General features: G+C 44.6%; 1 protein-coding gene across 1 annotated transcript in view; it reads left to right on the top strand.

The window, feature by feature from the left end:
- The window catches only part of CDH13 (cadherin 13), a 524,519-nt gene that overhangs the window by 430,822 nt on the left and 67,642 nt on the right, over window positions 1-26,055 (top strand). Inside the window, exons 9-10 of the mRNA XM_083164015.1 lie at window positions 20,440-20,622; window positions 23,454-23,707. Coding sequence (XP_083020141.1) covers window positions 20,440-20,622; window positions 23,454-23,707 — 437 coding nt within the window. The remainder of the gene's footprint in view (window positions 1-20,439; window positions 20,623-23,453; window positions 23,708-26,055) is intronic.

Here is a 26,055-nt window from a genome sequence, read left to right as displayed (position 1 = left end):
ACGAGCTCTTGGGACAGCAGAGCAGTGATTGTCCCTTCTGCCGGATGAAGCATAACATCCGATCGCTCTGCAGTAACAGCAAGAATCTGTGAAAGCAGAGCAGCTACACATCACAGCTGCAGCGCAGACGGGTCAGGAGCCTGAAAAACGCAGCCAATGGCCCAGCATGCCCTCTGGTAGCGTAGAACTGCCCTTTGTAAGCGATCCATGGATTTCCCATCCCGACGTTCCGATTAACTAAGCCTTTTAAGCTGACAGCTCCTGTGGTCACTGCACTAATTGACAGAACTCCGCGGCCTTCGTAAACTGCTGTAAAGGGGTCGCGCCGCAGAGCTACATAATAAACTGGCAAAACGGCAAAGATCACGTGCCCGTCTAAGCAGCTGTATGTGAGGCAATGCCTCATGTATGTGCCAACTGGGAAGTCGCCATGACTTCAAAACCCATCAGAAGGAACCTGGGGAGGTGGGCGATTTACTCATTATATTCCAGTTCTCATTAATAGGCTTTTTCCTCTGTATAGAAGTTTATGTTGCAAAAATGCAAATGCAGACAGGGTCCCTGGTTTCTGCCCAGTCTATTTATTTATTTATTTATTTATTTATTTACAGTTTCTTATATAGCGCAGCAGATTCCTTTGCGCTTTACAATTGTAGACAGTTATAGAACAAACTGGGTAACAACAGACATACATGGAGGTAAGAGGGCCCTGCTGCAAGCTTACAATCTATAGACTATGTAGCTAGGTGTGTACTGAAAAGTGCAGGTTCTCCACACAGCACATCAGCACCATGTATTTGAAGAAATATATTTTTCAGATATCTGTGTTTGTCTTTCCATGGCGTAAACGTCTAAACAGATCACAAATAGATAGTGATAGATTTTTTTTATGCCATTGCGCAAATATCAAAGCTGCACTGTGAAGGATTATCGACAACAGCTGCAAATAGTATTTGCTTGCACAGTGGGGGTGTTTCACTATGGCTCGGATGGGGGCGATTTTGGCCCCGTTCTGATGGTGGGGGGTCTGTACATGCGCGTATATTCGCATGTGCAGACCCCTCTGTGCAAACGCCTTTGACAAGTATCACACTCGCTGAGGATTCGCACAGGTAGGGGAGGGAGTGTGATGGATAGGGGGTGGCTGAAGGGGAATGCCCAGCATTTAATGGGCATCCCAATTAAAATGTTCTCCTGGGAACGCAGGTGGGCTGATGCATGCCGGGGTGTCTAAGGAGAGCTTTTCTGCCTGAGACAGGCTTACTTAGAGGTCCGATGTGTGACCAAGATGCAGCTGGTGTCTCTTATATTTTCCAAGTCGCTAATGTAAGGGGCAGTTCCAGTGCAGATGGGTGGCTCAGCAACATTCTGGAAAGTATTTTTACGAAGACAAAAATTTAACCCATCCTCTCACCTCCCTCCACAGCCTAACCCTAATCTACTCCCACAGCTTCATCCTAACCTACTCCAACAGCCTCATCCTAACCTTCCCTCCCCACAGCCTCACCCTAACCTTCCCTCCCCACAGCCTCACCTTAACCTTCCCTCCCCACAGCCTCACCTTAATCTTCCCTCCCCACAGCCTCACCCTAACCTTTCTTCCCCACAGCCTCACCCTAACCTTCCCTCCCCACGCTAACCTTCCCTCCCTCCCCACAACTTCACCTTAACCTTCCCTCCCCACAGCCTAACCCTAACCTTTCTTCCCCACAGCCTCACCCTAACCTTCCCTCCCCACAGCCTTACCCTAACTCTCCCACCCCACAACTTCACCTTAACCTTCCCTCCCCACAGCCTCACCCTAACCTTCCCTCCCCATGCTAACCTTCCCTCCCCACAGCCTCACCTTAACCTTCCCTCACCACAGCCTCACCTTAACCTTCCCTCCCCACAGCCTCACCCTAACTCTCCCAGCCCACAACTTCACCCTAACCTTCCCTCCCCACAGCCTCACCCTAATCTTCCCTCCCCACAGCCTCACCCTAACCTTCCCTCCCCACAGCCTCAACCTAATGTATTCCTGCAGCCTCACCCTAACCTTCTCTCCCCAGAGCCTAACCTTCCCTCCCCACAGCCTTACACCCTAACATTCCCTCCCCACAGCCTCACACTAACCTTCCCTCCCCACAGCCTCACCCTAACCTTCCCTCCCCACAGCCTCAACCTAATGTATTCCTGCAGCCTCACCCTAACCTTCTCTCCCCAGAGCCTAACCTTCCCTCCCCACAGCCTTACCCTAACATTCCCTCCCCACAGCCTCACACTAACCTTCCCTCCCCACAGCCTCACCTTAACCTTCCTTCCCTACAGCCTCAACCTAACGTATTCCTGCAGCCTCACCCTAACCTTCTCTCCCCAGAGCCTAACCTTCCCTCCCCACAGCCTTACCCTAACTTTTCCTGCCCACAGCCTCACACTAACCTTCCTTCCCCACAGCCTCAACCTAACCTTCCTTCCCCACAGCCTCAACCTAACCTACTCCCACAGCCTAACACTAACCTCTCCAGTGGCACTGTCGGAATTGTAAAAATGTTGAATTTTCACACTGCATCACATGGCAACCTTTCAAATGTAAACATTGTGAACATGTCAACTTTCTAAGGATGCATGTTGACATTAAACCATATTGTCATTCTGGTGTCGGCATTGCTATGCCAACATCATGGAAGTCAACATGGTCACAGACAACCATCTGACAGGTTATATCATGTAGCCTAATTTGCTATGCAGTCTATTTATTGACCAAAGGACCAGATTACAGTCCCATCTCAGTCAGGGTTAGATTTTAACATAATTTACAGTCAAAGGACAACATAGGATATCTCCTTGCAGAACGAGTCCTCAGGGAACGGCTTTACCGGGGGAATAGAACCACCCCTAAAGGGCTTAACACCAGCATGAGCTAACAACAATTCCTCAGGGGAAGGCTACACCAGGGAATAAGACCACCCCTGAGGCTCTTACACCAATTTGAGCTAAACCTGGTCTCTGGGGTGGAAGCCAGGTGAGTGATGTTCGGCCTAGATTATATATAAAGGTGGCCTGCACGCTTAGTCACTGGGCCCCAGTGCAGCTACTGTAGGTATGGAAGGCCAGAAAGACGCTTCTTCATTATCTAGTCGCCTGATTCCTGTGCTGGACTGTGAGGAGAAGAGTAATGTAAAACAGATTATTCTCTGACCCATGTAATGTGTCTGAGATACAGAGTGTTGGGTCCCAAACACATCACACAGAACCAGGTTACTCCGCCCGAGGGCCTGTTCTCCACAAATAATTTGTTTTCCCTGCTATTAATTAACTTTTTCTTCCCACACGTTTACGCTGAAATATTCTTCTCTGTAATTGATTCTTGTAGATCCGCAGCGCTCCTGTGAAACAAGTCTAAGTCGTGCAACAATGAAGTACAGAGACAGTGCTCATTGTGAAGTGCTGATGATATGATCTAATAGTGCCATTGTTTTAGTAAAATACATAGATGAGCTAGAGAGGGTTCTATAAATTCTGTATATTCAGTCTCCCACCTGAGAGTATTCTCATTATATATATATATATATATATATATATATACACTTCCCATCGCAATGAGGGCTAAGTGTGATAGTACTGCTGGCTGGTAGTGAGGGGTGGTGGCTGGTAGCAAAGGCTACGTGTGATTGTACAGGTGGCTGGTAGTGAGGGCTGGTGGCTGGTAGTGAGGGCTACGTGTAATTGTAAAGCTGACTGGTAGTGAGGACTGGTGGCTGGTAGTGAGGACTGGTGGCTGGTAGTGGGGGCTGGTGGCTGGTAGTGAGGACTGGTGGCTGGTAGTGGGGACTGGTGGCTGGTAATGGTGGCTGGTAGCGAGGGCTACGTGTGATTGTAAAGCTGGCTGGTAGTGAGGGCTGGTAGTGAGGGCTGGTGGCTGGTAGTGAGGGCTACATGTGATTGTACAGCTGGCTGGTAGTGAGGACTGGTGGCTGGTAGCAAGGGCTACGTATGATTGAACAGCTGGCTGGTAGTGAGGGCTGGTGGCTGGTAGCGACGGCTATGTATGATTGTACAGCTGGCTGATAGTGAGGGCTGGTGGCTGGTAGTGAGGGCTACGTGTGATTGTACAGATGGCTGGTAGTGAGGGCTGGTGGCTGGTAGTGAGGGCAACGTGTGATTGTACAGCTGGCTGGTAGTCAGGACTGGTGGCTGGTAGCAAAGGCTACGTGTGATTGTACAGCTGGCTGGTAGTGAGGGCTATGTGTGATTGTACACCTGGCTGGTAGTGAGGGCTGGTAGCTGGTAGTGAGGGCTGGTGGCTGGTAGCGAGGGCTACGTGTGATTGTACAGCTGGCTGGTAGCGAGGGCTATGTGTGATTGTACAGCTGGCTGCTAGTGAGGGCTGGTAGTGAGGGCTGGTAGCGAGGGCTACGTGTGATTGTACAGCTGGCTGGTAGTGAGGGCTATGTATGATTGTACAGCTGGCTGGTAGTCAGGATTGGTGGCTGGTAGCAAGGGCTACGTGTGATTGTACAGCTGGCTTGCAGTGAGGGCTGGTGGCTGGTAGCGAGAACTACGTGTGATGGATCAGCTGGCTAGTAGTGAGGGCTGGTGGCTGGTAGTGAGAGCTATGTGTGATTGTACAGCTGTCTGGTAGTGAGGACTGGTGGCAGGTAGTGAGGGCTGGTGGCTGGTAGCGAGGGCTATGTGTGATTGTACAGCTAGCTGGTAGTGAGGGTTGGTGGCTGGCAGTAAGGGCTGGTAGCGAGGGCTACGTGTAATTGTACAGCTGGCTGGTAGTGAGGGCTGGTAGCAGGTAGTGAGGGCTGGCTGCTGGTAGCGAAGGCTACGTGTGATTGTACAGCTGGCTGGTAGCGAGGGCTATGTGTGATTGTATAGCTGGCTGGTAGTGAGGACTGGTGGCTGGTAGTGAGAACTGGTGGCTGGTAGTGAGGGCTGGTGGCTGGTAGTGAGGGCTACATGTGATTGTACAGCTGGCTGGTAGTGAGGACTGGTGGCTGGTAGCAAGGGCTACGTATGATTGAACAGCTGGCTGGTAGTGAGGGCTGGTGACTGGTAGCGACGGCTATGTATGATTGTACAGCTGGCTGGTAGTGAGGGCTGGTAGTGAGGGCTACGTGTGATTGTACAGCTAGCTGGTAGTGAGGGCTGGTATCGAGGGCTAAGTGTGATTGTACAGCTGGTTGGTAGTGAGGGCTGGTGGCTGGTAGTGAGGGCAACGTGTGATTTTACAGCTGGCTGGTAGTGAGGGCTATGTGTGATTGTACAGCTGGCTGGTAGTGAGGGCTGCTGGCTGGTAGTGAGGGCTACGTGCAATTGTAAAGCTGGCTGATAGTGAGGACTGGTGGCTGGTAGCGAGGGCTACGTATGATTGTACAGCTGGCTGGTAGTGAGGGCTGGTGGCTGGTAGTGAGGGCTGGTATCGAGGGCTACAGTACGTGTGATTGTACAGCTGGCTGGTAGTGAGGGCTGGTATCGAGGGCTACATGTGATTGTACAGCTGGCTGGTAGTGAGGACTGGTGGCTGGTAGTGAGGACTGGTGGCTGGTAGTGAGAGCTGGTAGCAAGGGCTATGTGTTTTTGTACAGCTGGCTGGTAGTGAGGGCTATGTGTGATTGTACAGCTGGCTGGTAGTGAGGGCTACGTGCAATTGTAAAGCTGGCTGATAGTGAGGACTGGTGGCTGGTAGCGAGGGCTACGTATGATTGTACAGCTGGCTGGTAGTGAGGGCTGGTGGCTGGTAGTGAGGGCTGGTATCGAGGGCTACGTGTGATGGTACAGCTGGCTGGTAGTGAGGACTGGTGGCTGGTAGTGAGGACTGGTGGCTGGTAGTGAGGGCTGGTGGCTGGTAGTGAGGACTGGTGGCTGGTAGTGAGGGCTGGTGGCTGGTAGTGAGGGCTACATGTGATTGTACAGCTGGCTGGTAGTGAGAACTGGTGGCTGGTACTGTAGCAAGGGCTACGTATGATTGAACAGCTGGCTGGTAGTGAGGGCTGGTGGCTGTTAGCGACGGCTATGTATGATAGTACAGCTGGCTGCTAGTGAGGGCTGGTGGCTGGTAATGAGGGCTGGTAGTGAAGGCTACGTGTGATTGTACAGCTGGCTGCTAGTGAGGGCTGGTGGCTGGTAGTGAGGGCAACGTGTGATTGTACAGCTGGCTGGTAGTCAGGACTGGTGGCTGGTAGCAAAGACTACGTGTGATTGTACAGCTGGCTGGTAGTGAGGGCTGGTGGCTGGTAGCAAGGGCTACGTGTGATTGTACAGCTGGCTGGTAGTGAGGGCTGGTAGCGAGGGCTACGCAAGATTGTACAGCTGGCTGGTATTGAGGGCTGGTGACTGGTAGAAAGGGCTACATGTGATTAGACAGCTGGCTGGTAGTGAGGGCTGGTGGCGGGATGCAGTTCAAATCCCGATGCCGGAATCCCGACCGTCGAAATCCTGACCGCCGAAATCCCAACTCTTTCTCCCTCCATATGTGTCCATGACAGGCCCACTATGTGGCGAGCACAGCGAGCCTGCAAGGGTGTGTGTGTGTGGGGGCAATCCACATCCCCTCTTGTCGGGATTTCGGTGGTTGGGATTCCGGCATCGGGATTTTGAACGCCGGGATTCCGACCGCATATCAATCATCTTGTGGCTGGTAACGAGGGCTGCGTGTGATTGTACAGCTTGCTGGTAGCGAGGGCTGGTGGCTGGTAGCGACGGCTGGTGGCTGGCAGTGAGGGCTGGTGTCTGGGGGTGGCAGCAGGAAAATGGAGATTGGCTTTATCACTTAAGGGCGTGGCTAGGTATGCCAATAATGGCAATGCATCAGCAAAGGGTTCAGTGATTTTAAAACATAATTTCACGTGTGTGGATCAAAGGATAGACAGTCTAGGTCTGGGGTAGCCAACCCTAGTCCTCGAGAGCTACCAACAGTGCATGTTTTGCAGGTCTCCTCACAGAATCACAAGTGAGCTAATAAGCTCCATCTGTGGATCTTTTAAAATGTGTCAGTGATTAATGAGTGCAGCTGTGCAGCAGCTAGGTTGTCTGGAAAATGTGAACTGTTGGTAGCTCTCGAGGGCTAGGGTTGGCTACCACTGGTCTAGGTCAACCTGCACAAGGTTGACATTGTCAGCATGGGTTTTTCCCATTTTTATGTTGCCGGAGCATGTGAATCCCCAAATAGTTTTGCGTGTGGCACGCTTCACTCACCATGCTTCAGGCCAGTTGCCTCACTCTGCTGCGTGCGGCGCACTTTACCGTTCTCAATCGGAATTACATGGAAGAATGAAAACGTCCAAATAAAGAAAATGTTAAAAAACTCATGGTGACCAATGTGTCGACAATCTTCATGTTGAAAAGTTTATAACCAAAGCACTGGGATAAAGAGTGAAATTAATTAAAGAGATAGGTGAGAGATAGTAAAAAAGACAAGTATGCAATACCAAAATAAAAAATAAACAACGGCTTCAATGTTTAAGCTCTCTTTTGATGTTTTAGCAAAGTCTTTTTAGCCAGTATTCAGAGACCAAATATCATGGGTGAGTGCTAGCTAGCGCTAACTATGGTACCGTAACAGGACGCGGCGTCTTCTCTACGCCTGGCGTCCCGTGCGGCGGCTTCCGGCTTTGGCGCTCGTACTTCTGGTGATGGTCCTGTCTTGCTTGCGGCTTGCGGCTCTGCTTTGGGTCTTTCTCCAACGCGTTTTGTGCTTGAAGCACTTAGTCATGGTTACCTGCGCTTCAAGCACGAAACACGTTGGAGCAAGACCCAAAGCAGAGCTGCAAGCCGCAAGCGAGACAGGGCCATCACCGGAAGTACGAGCGCCAAAGCCGGAAGCCGCCGCACGGGACTCCAGGCGTGGAGAAGACGCTGCATCCTGTTACAGTACCATAGTTAGGGCTAGCTAGCACTCACCCATGATATTTGGTCTCTGAATACTCGCTAAAAAGACTTTGCTAAAACATTGAAGCCGTAATTTTTTATTTTTATTTTGGTATTGCATACTTGTCTTTTTTACTATCTCTCACCTATCTCTTTAATTAATTTCACTCTTTATCCCAGCGCTTTGGTTATACACTTTTCTATATGCCATTTACCTCCCCCCAAAAAATCAAACGCCTGGCGCAAAAACCACAATTTTTTGTTAACCCTTGTAATCTTCATGTTGAACTTGTGTCAATATTTTGTCTATGTTCATTCAATGCATGTTGACCTTAACATTAACCTATTGATCTCACACTGGTGGCTTTGAATCAGACCCATATCTGACACGAGGACATCACACTAGGCCACGAATATGCATGGGAATAGTCTTCTGTGTTACACGTTTACAGTAACGGGACCCTAATACACTGCAGGGGAAAATGCCTCATTTATAATCCTACCCAGCGGACTGCAAATAGGACAAATAGAGGCCATACTGGAGGGGACTGTGCTGATGATATGATTGGGCGGCCTCAGCACCCCATCCAATCAGGTGACATCTCGTAACGTCTTCTAGAATTTCTGTTGTTATCCGTAAGCCATAACAGATTAATATAAAATCAGGAAAATGTGTTTCTATTTGTAACGTGCACCTAATTAGTCAGTGGGTTGAACAAGCAAAACCTTTTACAATATCAGTCAGGCAAAGAGAGACCCCTAGCACCCCAACGGAACGCACGTAATGGTTAATACGCTCCAGATGGGCCAGTATCCATTCTTTCTGTTCCACTGCCTAATTTGCCCTCTGAGATCTAATTATATAAAACTCTGGTTTCTCCCGTTAACAACCTCGTTCTCTGTTGGATTATTTCTGTGAGGTTTTTCTTCCTATGGTTGTTTTTTTGTTTCACAACACAGTGAAAGATAAATGGAGGTAAAGAGAAGAATAGGGCTTTCATTACAGTGACGGGTGGTCTACGTATGGATACAGCAGGAAACCCATCTCTTATCAACCCCAACACCCCATCCCATCTCCCGCCTATACACACCCCTGATATCAAAGCCCCGTCCCAACATATATCTCCGCCAAATTCATATGCTAATTTTCAGAGAGCTGATCGTAAATGGCTTCACTCGGCCGGAACGTCCCACCGGTTGGTCGTAATTATTCTGAGTACGTTTTATTGTTCCTCTGTTCTGGATTTCAACAAAGATCTTCTTATCTTATGCATGGGAGGCGTAGAGCATTGTTATGTAGTGCTAATGTAGCGATAGATTTCAAGACATGATAATAGGCTGCACTTTGTATTAGGACTTTTTAGAAACAGACGTTTGGGTTTTGTCTGAGTTGGGGAGATTTAGCAATTTTTAAAGTTGCATAGTACAAATTATATATAAAAACTGGTCTTTGGAATGATCTGGCAAAACCCCCAATAGTCCTGATGGTTGTAGGACAGTCCCAGTTTTCCAAAAGTAAAACTATTCACAGCGCTTCACTTTTTCCACATTTTGTTATGTTAAAGCCTTATTCCATAATGGAATAAATACATTTCCCTCAAAATTATACACACAATAGACAATACCCCATAATGACAATGTGAAAAAAGTTTTCTTGAGATTTTTGCAAATTTATGAAAAATAAAAAATAAGAAATCAGGTGTACATAAGTATGTAAGCCTTTGCTAAATACTTTGTTGATGCACCTTTGGCAGCAATTACAGCCTCAAGTCTTTGTGAATATGATGCCACAAGCTTGGCACTCCAATCTTTGGCCAGTTTCACCCATTCCACTTCGCAGCACCTCTCAAGCTCCATCAGGCTGGATGGTATGTATCGGTGCACAGCCATTTTCAGATCTCTCCAGAGATGTTCAATAATATTCCAGTCTGAGCTCTGGCTGGGCCTCACAAGGACATTCACAGAACTATCCTGAAGCCACATTTGTGATATCTTGGCTGTGTGCTTATGTCATCGTCTTGCTGAAAGATGAACCCTTCGCCCCAGTCTGAGATTGAGTGCTCTGGAGAAGGTTTTCTTCCAGGATGTCTCTGTACATTGCTGCATTCATCTTTCCCTCTATTCTGACTAGTCTCCCAGTTCCATCTCCACAGCATGATGCTGCCACCACCATGCCACACTGTAGAGATGGTATTGGCCTGGTGATGAGCGGTTTCCCCCATGATGCCTGGCATTCACAACAAAGAGTTCAATCTTTGTCTCATCAGACCAGACAATTTTGTTTCTTATAGTTTGAGTCCTTCAGGTGCATGTAGGCAAACTCCAGGTGGACTATCATGTGCTTCTTACTAAGCACTTACTTACCATACAGGTTTGGTGGATTGCTGCAGAGGTGGTTGTCCTACTGCAAGGTTCTCCTCTCTCCACAGATGAATACTCTAGCTCTGACAGGATGACCATTGTGTTCTTGGTCACCTCCCTGACTAAGGCACTTCTCCCTAGATCACTCAGTTTATGGCCAGCCAGTTCTAGGAAGAGTCCTGGTGATTCTGAACTTATTTCATTTGCAGATGATGGAGGCCATTGTGCTCATTGGGACCTTCAATGCAGCAGATATTTTTCGGTACCCTTCCCCAGGTTTGTGCCTGGAGACAATCCTGTCTCAGAGGTCTACAGACAATTCCTTTGACTCCATGCTTGGTTTGTGCACTGTCAATTGTGGAAACTTATAAAGACAGGTGTAACTGAATTTACCAGAGGTTGACTCCAATGAAGCTGTAGGAACATCTTAAGGATGATCAGTGGAAACATATTGCACTTGAGCTCAATGGGTACGTAAAAATTGTGTCATGGTAGCCCATCATATGGCAAGCGAAGCAAGGGTATGCATTACACTAGTTAGGGGTCCACGTGCTCAAACGTCAAAATTGATAGTAAAAAAAAAGGTATAAAAATTCATGTTCACCTTTTCTTGTGTTAACTGTGTCCAAGTTGACCTTGTGCATTTTGATGTTTCGGGGTCGACCTAAACATCCGACCTAATTAAGGTCAATCCTATGATCCACACTCCTGTATCCATAGCAGAAATTTGTTGGATATGGCAACACTGCAACGCTAGTCGTTCCGATTAGGCTTACAGTTGGCAAGTCACTGGGATCCGGACTGCTTTGTGGGCTTGCTGGGAATCGGTTGAACAGAGGATGGCTGCTGCCGGCAACCTGCTCAGATAGACATATAGAACTGCATCAGTCGAGAGGTTTTTTTAGTAAAATTCTGAATTCAGTTTCTTTCTTGTTAAATTACTAACCACTTGGGGTTTATGTCTGCATAAAATCAATTAAATCTCAGACACTTTTAATTAGTTATTTTAAGCCCCGATGACACCTCTCGTCCTTTTTGAGTGCGAATTGTAAATGAACCTCTGTCAGGATTGACAGGAACTAATCAAAAAGTTTTTACCAATATTCAACATGAAAATAACAAAGAAAGCAGAAAGTTTTACACTACAGTCACACATGTTTTAACCTCTTCAGGGATAAATTTAACATAATTTCAATAATTTTTTACATATATTTAACTTTTTATTTAACTTAATGTTCAATTTGGCATTTGCTCAGCTTCTATAGTTTTTGATTCTCGTCACCTGATGCGGTTGTTGGGTGTGACATGTTTGTGATGTGGGTACTGGAGCCTATTGATTACATTTAGGCAGGGCCGGTGCTAGGGTGTTTGGCGCCTACCTGCAAACTCTAAATTTGCGCCCTCCCATATCTTATAAAAGAGCGCACGCTAGAGGCATGCGCCACAAAAAAGGAGTTGTGCTCTCACAAGGAAGGTTTTCTCAAATTACCACATAGTAGCACATATTATCCACATTACACCGCATCTAGTGCCACTGATTCAAATGATACCACACATCAGTTTCCCTTATTCCCAATATGAAACACAGTAGAGTCCATTATTCATATAACGTCAGCAATTTGTATCCTTCATACACATTATGCCACACAGTAGTGCCCCTTATATAAAATGTAAATAGTAGTATTGCCTTTTACACATTATGTCCACAGTAATACATCTTACACATAATGCCGACATTATTGCCACTTATACATAATTTCCAGAGTAATGCAAGTTACACCTTATGCCCACAGTATTGATGTCTACACATAATTCCCAGAGTAATGGTGCTTACACATAATGCCCACAATAATACCACTGACATATAATTCCCGAAGTAATGCAGGTTAAATATAATGCCCACATTACAGTTGCTTACACATAATGCCTAGACTAGAGGAATGCAGATTACACAGTGTGCCCAAGAATAACACAGGTTACAAATAATGCACACACAATGCCTAGAGTAGTGCCCCATATACAAAATGCACACAGTAATGCCACTTACACATAAGGCCCACAATAGTGCCCTTTCACATTATGACAACAGTAGCCCCGCTTACACATATGGCAATAGCGTGATTACACATAATACTCACAGTAGCGCTGCATACACATAATGGGGATTGGATGTCCAATAAATTGTATGGTGTGTACACTCAAGTTGGATATGCACACAATTAAGTGGTAATTCCTGAAAAAAGTTTACACAGTTTCCCTAGAAGAAGGCAAAAGCCGAAACGCGTTGGAGGGTACATACCAATGACCACTGACACTTCAAGCCGACCAAGAGACCAACACCTGTGAGAACCCCACAAGTAGGTGAGCGGCGGGTGCACACGCCGCCACTTAACGGAAGACGGAGAGAGACTGACACGGAGCAAGTGTACCGGCAGTGGTGAGTATCAAACAGGAGGGGGAGCAGGGCGAGCCAGCAGGGTCCTGTCCGAGAGGTAAGCGGTCACCGCGAAGGATTCCACATCCTGAAACGGTGAACCGCGACACCTCGCCAAGACAGGGAGCAGCGTCTGCTTTCACTGAAGCCCGGTCAGCCGTGTTACACATGGAGCTGCCGGTGCTCTACAGTACACAGACGTAGAACACCCAGTCCGGGACCCAGGGATCCCCAGCAACCTCAACTTAGAAAAAAACGCTCCCGAACACGAAGCACCGCGCGCACAGGTATCATCATCATCATTTCCTTTTTAGGAAACATCTCAAACCATAAAGGAATACAAATAGCGGGATGCCGCTTCACATTGCAAGACTGTGTAAACTTTTTTTCAGGAATTACCATTTAATTGTGTGCATATCCAACTTGAGTGTACACACCATACAATTTGTTGGACATCCAATCCATGACCCAATTTATTTCATTCTTCAACATTTTTTCTATTTTTCAAATTTTTTTCATTTAATTGTATTCGGCTATTGTGTAATTCAGGCACAACATTCATGTACCACTTTGTAAATCATATCTATTGACCTTGAAGGAATGCACTCTTTTAAGCCAATTGACTGAACAGTGTATTGAAAAGGCCGATTGCTCTATGTATAAAAGCTACATTTGTAAAACAAATAAAGAACATTATTTTATCAAACATCTGTAGAATTTCAGTGACAGAGCGCGGCACCACCACCCATTCCAGTATCTTGTACAAACGGACCCAGTCATCCGTTCAAAGTGCAGCTACTAGTCAAAGAAAACACAAATAGATTCAGTGCGCAGGTACAAAAACTTCTTCTATAATGGGGATTATTCTGATTCACTCGGAAAGGCACAATCACTCTCTAATGGACAAAACCATGTGCACTGCAGGTGGGGCTGATGTAATATGTGTAGAGAGCATTAGATTTGGGTATACTTCAAACTGATCTCTATATTGCAGTGTAAAAATAAAGCAGCCAGTATTTACCCTGCACAGAAACAATAAAACACCAAATCTAACTCTCTCTGCACATGTTACATCAGCCCCACCTGCAGTGCATATCATTTTGTCCATTAGAGAGTGATTGTGCCTTTTTCCAGTGAATCAGAATAACGCCCAATGTCAACAATAGCGATGCTTATGCATAATGGCCACAGTGGCACAGCTTTCACATAATGCCTAGAACAGCGCTGCTTACACATAATGCCCAGAGTAACGCCCCTTACGCATAATGACCAGACTAGCATTGCTTACATAAAATGCACACAGCAGTGGCACTTACGCATAATGCCCAGAGTAGCACCCCTATACATACAAAATATGGAAGCATAAAATCATCCATGCCCAAATGAGAAAGGGCAAGATGCACTAACCAATGGCGGAATATCCCGCCACACATCACACGGATACTAATCTCCTATGTACTTAGTATTACAAAGTATAGCTCTTCTGATAAGAGCCGTCCTTAGTGATAAGTGCCAGCCACTCCATTTCCATGTTTCGGCCCCGGGGTGCTGGAATGTACCCAATTGGATATCAGGATTAGTAAATATAGGAAATGTGAGCAAAGCATTTTTCGTTTGAGTACATCCCGCCAAAAAGAAACAGCGTCAATTTATCCTTATCAGTAGTTCACTTGTCCTGGTTCCTATTGTCATTATTATCCACTATTAGAACCTGCCCATGACCAGCTATAATTGTTTTCACAATTCCACAACCATACCTTACCTCCTTATAATAAATCAGATTAATCTGCCCAATTCCACCCTTCCAGACAAACTTTAAGGTTAACCATTGCCTGTGTTTTTTTAAATAATCCCATTTTGGATAACTTTAAATACATGCTAACTGCGGGAGACTGTATATTGTACTTACTGGCTCCCCCAGTGTGTGTCCCGACTCCCGCGCCTCTGAGTCATCCTGCTTTATTTAAAACTGGCCACCAGCACTTCACCCTTGCAGGCAGGTGTGCGCTGCGAAAGTGTCACTATGTCGTCTGTCCAGCTTGACAGGGTGAAGGGAATCCAGGGTCTCCCATCACTGATTGTGACCCAACAAGGTCCGCCGGACAGGAGGCGGGCAGCGTCACTCAGGACTTATTACATGCGGACCTGCTGTTGCGAGCATTCGTCCGACTGCTTGTCGGGTAGGCTAAGTCTGCTGTCTGCGACGCTGCCTGCCATATACTTTGACAGGCGCAGGCTGTGGCAGCCGGCAGCTTAGTGCTACAGTATTGGAGGAGGGGAGGAAGCGCCTCCAAGGGCCGGCGCCTACCTGCTTTGCAGGCTGTGCTGAGCGGGTAGCGCCGGCCCTGCATTTAGGGGTTCAGCGTTGTAGGTTTTTTTTTTTTAAATCATTCTTGTATTTATTTCCGTGACAAATTGTGGGTGTCATGGATCATGGTCCATTAGATGTATTAGATGATCTGGTGCCAGATGGTAGAACACCATAAGGGCAGAGGGCCAAAGGAGAGGAACAGGCACCAGGCAGGTGACAGCTAAGTGATGGGGTGCCAGGGACAGGACCCCAGGTAACAGGATCCCATGGATCCTGATAGGGTTAGGCAGTAAGATTCTACTGTTTGGGTTAGGAAGCAAGATTATACAGTTAGGGCTAGGCAGCAAGATTGTACAGTTAGGGTTAGGCACTAAGATTGTAAAGTTAGGGTTAGGCACTAAGATTGTAAAGTTAGGATTAGGCATCAAGATTGTACAGTTAGGGTTAGACACTAACATTGTACAGTTAGGGTTAGGCGGTAAGGTTATAAAATTAGGGATAGGCAGTAAGATTGTACAGTTAGGGTTAGGCACTAACATTGTACAGTTAGGGTTAGGTGGTAAGGTTATACAATTAGGGTTAGGCAGTAAGATTGTATAAACTTTCTGCCTAACCCTAACTGTATAATCTTACTGCCTAACCCTAATTGTATAACCTTACCACCTAACCCTAACTGTACAATGTTAGTGCCTAACCCTAACTGTACAATCTTACTTCCTAACCCTAATTGTATTATATTACTTCCTAACCCTAACTGTATAACCTTGCTGCCTAACCCTAACTGTATAACCTTGCGGCCTAACCCTAACTGTATAACCTTACTGCCTAACCCTAACTGTATAATCTTGCTGCCTAACCCTAACTGTATAGTTAGGGTTAGGCAGTAAGGTTATACAGTTAGGGTTAGGCCGCAAGGTTATACAGTTATTCCTTTATAGGTTAGGCAGTAAGGTTATACAGTTAGGGTTAGGCAGTAAGATTATACATTTAGGATTAGGCACTAGGATTATACAGTTAGGGTTAGGCAGTACAATGTTAGGGTTAGGCAGTAAGATTATAAATTTAGGGTTAGGCACTAGGATTATACAGTTAGGGTTAGGCAGTAAGATTATACATTTAAGGTTAGGCACTAGGATTATACAGTTAGGGTTAGGCAGTACAATGTTAGGGTTAGGCAGTAAGATTATACATTTAGGGTTAGGCAGTAAGATTATACAGTTAGGGTTAAGCACTAAGGTTATACAGTTAGGGTTAGGCAGTAAGGTTATACAGTTAGGGTTAGGCACTAAGGTTATACAGTTAGGGTTAGGCAGTAAGATTATACAGATAGGGTTAGTACGATTATACATTTAGGGTTAGGCAGTAAGGTTATACAGTTAGGGTTAGGCAGTACGATTATACATTTAGGGTTAGGCAGTAAGATTATACAGATAGGGTTAGGCAGTAAGGTTATACAGTTAGGGTTAGGCAGTAAGGTTATACAGTTAGGGTTAGGCAGTAAGGTTATACAGTTAGGGTTAGGCAGTAAGGTTATACAGTTAGGGTTAGGCAGTAAGGTTATACAGTTAGGGTTAGGCAGTAAGGTTATACAGTTAGGGTTAGGCATTAGGATTATACAGTTAGGGTTAGGCACTAGGATTATACAGTTAGGGTTAGGCAGTAAGATTATACATTTAAGGTTAGGCACTAGGATTATACAGTTAGGGTTAGGCAGTACAATGTTAGGGTTAGGCAGTAAGATTATACATTTAGGGTTAGGCAGTAAGATTATACAGTTAGGGTTAGGCACTAAGGTTATACAGTTAGGGTTAGGCAGTAAGGTTATACAGTTAGGGTTAGGCAGTAAGGTTATACAGTTAGGGTTAGGCACTAAGGTTATACAGTTAGGGTTAGGCAGTAAGATTATACATTTAGGGTTAGGCAGTAAGATTATACATTTAAGGTTAGGCAGTACGATTATACATTTAGGGTTAGGCAGTAAGGTTATACAGTTAGGGTTAGGCAGTACGATTATACATTTAGGGTTAGGCAGTAAGATTATACAGATAGGGTTAGGCAGTAAGGTTATACAGTTAGGGTTAGGCAGTAAGGTTATACAGTTAGGGTTAGGCAGTAAGGTTATACAGTTAGGGTTAGGCAGTAAGGTTATACAGTTAGGGTTAGGCAGTAAGGTTATACAGTTAGGGTTAGGCAGTAAGGTTATACAGTTAGGGTTAGGCATTAGGATTATACAGTTAGGGTTAGGCAGTAAGATTATACAGATAGGGTAAGGCAGTAAGATTATACAGTTAGGCATTAGGATTATACAGTTAGGGTTAGGCAGTAAGATTATACAGATAGGGTTAGGCAGTAAGATTACACAGTTAGGGTTAGGCACTAAGGTTATACAGTTAGGGTTAGGCAGTAAGATTATACAGTTAGGGTTAGGCACTAAGGTTATACAGTTAGGGTTAGGCAGTAAGGTTATACAGTTAGGGTTAGGCAGTAAGGTTATACAGTTAGGGTTAGGCAGTAAGGTTATACAGTTAGGGTTAGGCAGTAAGATTATACAGATAGGGTTAGGCAGTAAGATTATACAGATAGGGTTAGGCAGTAAGGTTATACAGTTAGGGTTAGGCAGTAAGATTATACAGTTAGGGTTAGGCAGTAAGATTATACAGTTAGGGTTAGGCAGTAAGGTTATACAGTTAGGGTTAGGCAGTACGATTATACAGATAGGGTTAGGCAGTAAGATTATACATTTAGGGTTAGGCAGTAAGGTTATACAGTTAGGGTTAGGCAGTAAGGTTATACAGTTAGGGTTAGGCAGTAAGGTTATACAGTTAGGGTTAGGCAGTAAGATTATACATTTAGGGTTAGGCAGTAAGGTTATACAGTTAGGGTTAGGCAGTAAGGTTATACAGTTAGGGTTAGGCAGTAAGGTTATACAGTTAGGGTTAGGCAGTAAGGTTATACAGTTAGGGTTAGGCAGTAAGATTATACAGTTAGGGTTAGGCAGTAAGATTATACAGTTAGGGTTAGGCAGTAAGGTTATACAGTTAGGGTTAGGCAGTAAGATTATACAGTTAGGGTTAGGCAGTAAGGTTATACAGTTAGGGTTAGGCAGTAAGATTATACAGTTAGGGTTAGGCAGTAAGATTATACAGTTAGGGTTAGGCAGTAAGGTTATACAGTTAGGGTTAGGCAGTAAGGTTATACAGTTAGGGTTAGGCAGTAAGGTTATACAGTTAGGGTTAGGCAGTAAGATTATACAGTTAGGGTTAGGCAGTAAGATTATACAGTTAGGGTTAGGCAGTAAGGTTATACAGTTAGGGTTAGGCAGTAAGGTTATACAGTTAGGGTTAGGCAGTAAGATTATACAGTTAGGGTTAGGCAGTAAGATTATACAGTTAGGGTTAGGCAGTAAGGTTATACAGTTAGGGTTAGGCAGTAAGATTATACAGTTAGGGTTAGGCAGTAAGGTTATACAGTTAGGGTTAGGCAGTAAGATTATACAGTTAGGGTTAGGCAGTAAGGTAAAGTTATGCAATTAGGCACTAAGATTATATTTATAGTTAGGCACTAGGGGGGGGGGATTTAGGGTGCAAGGGTTAGGGTTAGACACCGGGGGCACAGTTAGGGTTAGGCACTATGGGGAGGGTTAGCATTAGATATGGGCTATAACAACAACAACAAAGTCGACCCTTTGTTTTGATCATTTCTAGTTTGCCCTTTTGCGGTATCGACCTATTGATGTTCTACCTAGACATTGTCAATATGTTAATCCCCACCCGTCCGTTTCCAGCAGCGCCTTTATCACTAATGCGATTTGTCAGACGGTCTCTTACATATTAGGTACAGTACAGTGAATACTCAGGCGGTGTGTTTTCTCTCTCCGTCGCTGTATCAGGGTATTACAGTAAACCACATGAAGAATCAATTTATTGCTGAGAGCCAGCACAGCGCTGATAAAGACACCATATAGTAACATGAAACGAGCATGGCACCACTCGAGACATTGACGGATTACCCAATATGTTACAGGATTTGTTTTTCAAAGTGCCTCTTCCCAGCTGGCTCAGACAGATTGCACTTTCTTACCTGTCTATTGCCAGCGTAGTCAGATGTGCAATGCTCTGCAGACGCTTGCTAATGAGATGCCAATGAGATATTCCTGGAAACCGTTTCATATTCATTTCACTGTTGGAGGCATCTGTAAATGATCAGAACCACTAGTTCTCATGCACATAATTATATCCAACACAAAAAAAGCAGTGTAATTTAAACACAGTGTATTCAGAACGTCCCACAGCCCGCAACTTCTGTGCTATAAAATCCCTTTTAAGTACTTAGCGATACATTTTATTGTTCATAAAATATTGTATTTCACAGCATAATAATGCCTCAGCCCACATGTTTAGGTCTAATGAGACAGCTCCTGATGTATAAATGAAAGGCGTGACTAGTCATCAGTACTGAACGGAACCTGTGACAGCGGCGCACCCACCAACGCACAATACAATTGTTTGGGGCACCCGTTATTTGTGCTCCCACCCTCCTGTGATGATGTGCAGGAATCTGCCCGAAGTCTGGCTTTGGGGCAGCTACTGTAATTGGCTGTTTTGCCCAGATTTAGAAGCTTAACGCCTCTAAACCTGATGCAATTGGGTGTAACAATTGTAATAGGTAATGGGTTTATGCCCAACTGCAGAACCATCATCAGTGGAATGTAGGTAGTGACCAACGCGTGCAGTGCAACGTAGTTGGTATGGGCATCTGGATGTGCAAGGACGGAGATGCCCACATTTACTGACCCCATCGAAAATTGCAACAGCGCTATGGCAGGTGCAATTTCCTATCTGCTATGGTGTCCTGTGTCTGTGCAGCTATGAACAACACAGATTGCACTGATATGCCGCGACACATTGGTAAAACACAACCAATTTCGCACACCCTACAATCACATTTCCTTGCAGCATACCCACGTCAAATATGGTCACGGTCTGCACAGAGTTTATATACAGTATGTTGTATGAACTTACTGAACAGGCGCTCAGCATACCAGCAGCCACACACTGTTAAATCACAGTTATTGTGTGTGGGTGTGTTTGTGTATTTCTTGCTAAAATATGGTAATGTAAATTTTAGAAAAAAAATCCCATTACTTTGCAATAACCCTAAATAACTCATTTCGTCGCCACAAAGAGACAACATCTATATTATTTTAGACTGACTGCTTTATGCTTTTCCTATAGGTGATTTGTTCATTGCAGGCGGAAGATTTACAGCGTGAGAACACTATTTTCCAGCCTCGTCTTGTCGGCAATCTATCAAATGTAGACGTTGTTAAAGGGCAATATCTCATCTATTTTCTGGAAACAGATTCATGGTTTTGGGTTTAAAGAAGTAAACTTTCTGTGAAGAAACAAGTAGTTTATTGTTGTTTGGTTCCATAAGTTTCCGTTGTGTAACTTTTTGAATGTTGTTTTTGTCTTAGTTTCAAGCCACAGTGAAGGAAGGAGTAACTGGGGTCATGGTCAACCTGACTGTTAATGATAAGGACGATCCAAATACGGGAGCTTGGAAGGCTGTGTATACTATCATCAATGGAAACCCTGGACAGAGCTTTGAAATTCACACCAATCCAAACACCAACGAGGGGATGCTCTCTGTGGTTAAAGTAAGCAGCCATCGTCTGTTACATCACGTAATGTTGGGGTTTCGTAAGGACATGGGCAAAATGCATCAAAGAATATTAAGGGTTAAAATTATTTATCATTATAAATTATACTGTCATTTACTGGAGTAACTCCTGATAATTGCAGAAGGATATTATACATGAAATCTCCAGTTGAAAGCTCAGATACTACTGCTTGCCTGAGCCAGCCCTAACCAATTTGATGCCCATGGCAACATTTTGGCTGGTGCCCCAGAACTCCTCTGCTAGTTCTGCCTCTGACCCAGCACCCCTCTCACATCCTTTGAACAGGGACAGTGCATGACGGTGGCGCACATTACAAAAAAAATGGCATTGTCTTCCTGAGAAGGTGCATGGTCACACAGTAGTCTCTGAATTTCAAATTATGCCTTAACAGTGCCCCTTATTCATATTATGTCACACAGTAATGTTCCTTATTCATGTTACACCACAACATACAGTAGTGCCCTTTATACACATTACACCACAAAGAAATGCCCTTTGTACCATATTTTCTTTGCACATTAATTCCTCTTGCACCATATTATGCCCCAAACAGTGATGCCCCACACCATGTATTTCCCCACACAGTAATGTCCCTTACAAATTGTGTCCCTATAAGTAAGGTCAAGACAACCCCAACTTTTAAACTTTGTGACAAAAGTGGATGTGTTCCTGCTTGTTATCAATGGTTTTATCTGCAATATGTCACCCCATGTTTAAAAATGTTGACATGTTCGGAATGTTGACATTTAACATGTCAACATCAGTTAAAATAGGCAAAAATGTGTTGACATAATGCATATTACTTTTACAATTATTATAAGGAACATTCCTACTGAGACTGTTATTACATGTTGTGCTAAGCTGCTGGATGCAGGGAATTCCCATCATCTGTCTCCGGCCCGCCTCATCTCACATGCACAACACCCCCCCCCCACCACCACCACCCCCTCCGCTCAATGACACTGACAAATAGCAGAGCATTAGAGAGGGGGAATGTTCATGCAAAGGTTTATACTAAATATATGAAGTTCCCGCTTTCATCTCACTGCTCATCCATTTTTAATAACTCTTTGTTTATCTTTGTCATTACTCTGCTGGGATTAAAAATGATCATATACATTGCAGCACATACACACCAGTCATCCAGCGAATGCAGGATTGTGTTCTGTGCGTGAGAGTAGGGAGACAGCTCTCCATAGCAGTTGTTCATTTTATGCCCCATGGTACAGTAGTTCTTTACTTACTGTTATGCCCCATAGTAGTGCCCTAGTTACTGTTATGCCTCCAGGTAGTGCCCTGGTTATGGTTATGCCCCATCATAGTGCCCTAGTTATTCCCTGTTATTACCCATGGTAGCATTCTCCTTACTGTTATGCCCCATGGTAGTTCCCTAGTTACTGTTATGCCCCATGGTAGTGTCCTACTTACTGTTATGCCCTATAGTAGCGCCCTAGTTACTGTTATGACTCATGGTAGTTCCCAAGTTACTGTTCTGCCCCATAGTAGGTTCATAGTTCATGTTATGCCCCATAGTATCACCCTAGTTTATGTTATGCCCCGTAGTATCGCTCTAGTTCATGTTATGCCCTATAGTAGCACCCTAGTTCATGTTACTCCCCGTAGTGGCATCCTATTTCATATTAAGCCCCGTAATAGCACCCTAGTACACATTATGCCCCATAGTAGCACCCTAGTTCATGTTACGCCCCATAGTTCATGTTATGCCCTGTAGTAGCACCCTAGTAAATGTTACATCTCATAGTAGCACCCTAGTTTATGTTACGCCCCATAGTAGCACCCTACAGTATTTCATGTTACGCCCCATAGTAGCACCCTATTTCATTTTATGCAACATAGCAATGCCATAGTTACATATATATGTAACCATGTTCATCTATGCTACATTGCTTATGTTCCTGGCATACGCACTGCAGCATTTTGCACACAGAGATGGGCAGAGGCGTGGCAGTGAAGCTGACACATCATCGCTTACATCTTAGGGTGGCATTACACTTATTTACATTCCCGATGGCGACCTCCTAATATATACTGCACATGCATCAACTTCACTTCCCATACACGCGCATTACATTTAATAGAATCTGTTTTTACTGGCGACTCAGTATCATCTAATTTCAGTGGCGACTCGCAGCTCTCTGAGCCACATACCGAACACTTGTTAGATTGCTATGTACTGTAGGTTAGTAGACTTTGGAGCTTTCCACCGGTGATTGCTATTTATATTGTAAGTTCCCATCACGGCATCATTGTAACCGGCTGTATTGTCAGTGTGTATCCCAAATTATCCTTTGGTTCTGAATTGCACAGCACTGCAATAAATGTTACCTATATATAAGAGCACATAATTGGGGAACTTATACCATATCCCATGTGTTATCGGACTAAATTAAAATATAAATTGCAATTTAAAATTAAAGATTTCCAGTAATCAAAATCAGGTGGAATGGCTGTCCAGATGATAGGTCAACAGTCACTAAGTCTACACCATGTAGTCGACTTGGTCAAACGGTCAATAGGTTTAAATGGTCGAGACTACAATGATCGACACAGGTTTTTTGGGGTACTGTTTTTTGCATTTTCTTTCTACTTTTTCATACTTCACCATCCCCAATGGTAGCCCAAGCACAGTGCAAGTGGGGCAAGGCACCTTGCCCAAAGCATGGCCTGCGAAGCGGTTCACCAATTGGGCTATCATGTGCTGAAACCTACATTTTAACACCCCCCCCCCCCCCCCCCAAAAAAAAAAATTGGACGTATTCACAGGTTGCGTCTTTTCTGCGTTTCAGCCCCTGGACTGCGAGATTTTGGCGTTTCACACGCTGCTAATCAAAGTCGAGAACGAAGATCCTCTCATCCCAGATGTGGGCTATGGATCCAGCTCTACAGCGACCGTTCAGATCAATGTATTAGACGTGAATGAGGGCCCCGTATTCCAACCTGACCCAATGAAAGTGTCAACGCAGGAAAACCTTCCAGTGGGATCCACGTTATTCACAGTGAGCGCTACAGATCCAGACACATTGCAGCACCAGTCTATGCGGTAAGTTGGCCGGTTTTTGTGCTGACATTTGATATCGGCTTTGGTCTTGGCTGTCTGCCGTCGTATTACAGAGATTTGGTTCTGTTTGATCGCCAGGATCGTGAATGAAAAGGATTGTGTGTCGCCTGTGTCCTTACAAAGACTTTCGTGTTGGAGAATTAGACCAGGCGTTGTTACTTTATCATTACCAGATGTGATTTAAAGATAGAGGGCCTTATTCAGCTTTGTTAGCAAAGCTAAAAATCACACAACTGGACAAAACCATGCAGCACTGCAGGTGGGTCAGATGTAACGTGCAGAGATAGTTAAATTCGGGGGAGTTATTTTGTTTCTGTGCAGGGTAAATATTGGCTGCTTTGTTCTTACACGGCAGTCTAGATTTCAGTGTGAAGACACCTCCCCCAAATCTAACACACTCTGCACATGTTACATCTGCCCCACCTGCCGCGCAGCATGGTTTTGGTTCTGCTAAAATTGCATCCTTGATAATAGGTCTGAATCATACCCAAAGCTATCTTACATGTGTGGGCTACATGCAAAAGCAGACAGTATTTACCCTGCACAGAAGCAATATAAATGCATTCTCCCCTTGCATAGCAACACGGTTTATTACAGAATTACATGCTTTTTCGCATCACTGAATCTGGCCCAGAATCCACTCCTTTGGAGATTGCACCTATATACCCCCCTGAACGTCATGCATTATTGTCTCTCTTTTAGTTGCATTGTATCAGTATACAGCATAGTGTTGTGGTTTGTTGCATTGTCTGACTAAGGCAGGATAATAATCATATATTGCATTCTTGCTAGACAGATTCTTTGCCGTAACCGTAAGGTGTTCAGGCTATAAGTAATGAACGATAATGGGTGTAACAGTGATAAATGCTGATTGGTTGCTGTACTGACACATTCAGTGATGTGTACATCACTTAATGATGTTCTCAGGTGGTATAAAATGCCTTTTCTAGAGCTCCTTACACGTGTAAACCATAGCATCAGGGTTGTGAAGCAGATAAAAGTTGTGTTTGCGTCTATGTCGCCAACACTGGCTGTGGTGGCATTGGCATTTCTATAATGGGTTGCAATATGTGCAGTGCACACAGGCCCCTAGGTTCAAGGGGGCCCGCACCACACCCATGTTTTTTTAACTTTCAGGAGTCTCAACTCACAGCTGCAGCCACATTAAAAAAATCCCTGACAAAATGGCCACCATGCATGCACAGGAGGGCTTTTGTCTCCAGAAACAAGCCATTTTCCAGGGGTTGGGAGCGAATGCTTTATTATCATATGCTCCCAGATATTACCAGATTGTTGTTCCCACCAGACAGATTGGACAGATAAATCTGTTGGTGTGTACCCAGCTTTAGATAGTGTTGCTGATCAAGGGGTGCACCAGAGTAATTGCTTTGTATAGTTTTGGTGCTTCTATGTGTTTTAATTATGCAAATAAGACTCACAATTTGGAGTAATAACGACGCTCGTACAGCTGAGTCACACCGGACAAAGTGCGCTGAAAGCCGTCCAGTTCAATCCGTGCAAATGTTCGGCGCGATTAACCCTTTGAGTACCAACATCTGAGAGATGTTCAAGATATCCGCTGAAAATGCCAGCATCACTCACATTTGTTATTTAAATTCAAATAAAAAATGCTGTGTACAAAACCAGATTAAAATTCCTATATAAATTAACATTACAGGTCATTATGATAAATAATATATACAACTACCCATGCTCCAGATTGCTGTATAATGGAACCTGGTGGAAGGCTGGGATCCCTTTACCAAGCAATTACCACGTTTTTTTTAAATATTTAGAATGTTTAATTTACAAAGAAATAAAAAAACATTCTGTAATACTTTCAAATAAAGGACAAATGTCTGATGTACAGATTGTACTGGCAGTCAGATTGCTCCTATCAGTCCTTGTTAATTGCGTGTTACATATTGTTCCAATAGGGAACAGCGGAGGTTATTAAGTGATGCCGTGTACATATATTTAAGAATAAAAAAAAAATCAATTACAAAGCTAATTTCCTGACATCTGATTATTATTCCCAGAGCTGAGATCCTGGAGGATGTTTGTCATAGTTATTATTATAATGTGCTAATCCCTCTGCATTTCCATCCTCTGTCATATACAAGCTCACCGTTGTCAATCAGCTGAGACCAGGGCAGGATTAAGGTTTCGGGGTGCTCAGGGCACTTAAGGCAGGCGGAGCAGGGGAAGGGGGGGGGGGGGGGTTGTATATTAGATTATCATTGTGTATATTAAATTTAAACCACTGAAGTAAACTCATTATATAATAATGTCTGGGAGCTGGTTATAGTTCCACTTAATTGAGGGACACT

The sequence above is a fragment of the Crinia signifera genome, chromosome 11 (genome assembly GCF_055691185.1).
Source record: "Crinia signifera chromosome 11, ASM5569118v1, whole genome shotgun sequence".
NCBI lineage: Eukaryota > Metazoa > Chordata > Amphibia > Anura > Myobatrachidae > Crinia > Crinia signifera.
This window is presented reverse-complemented; position numbering and strand designations above follow the sequence as displayed.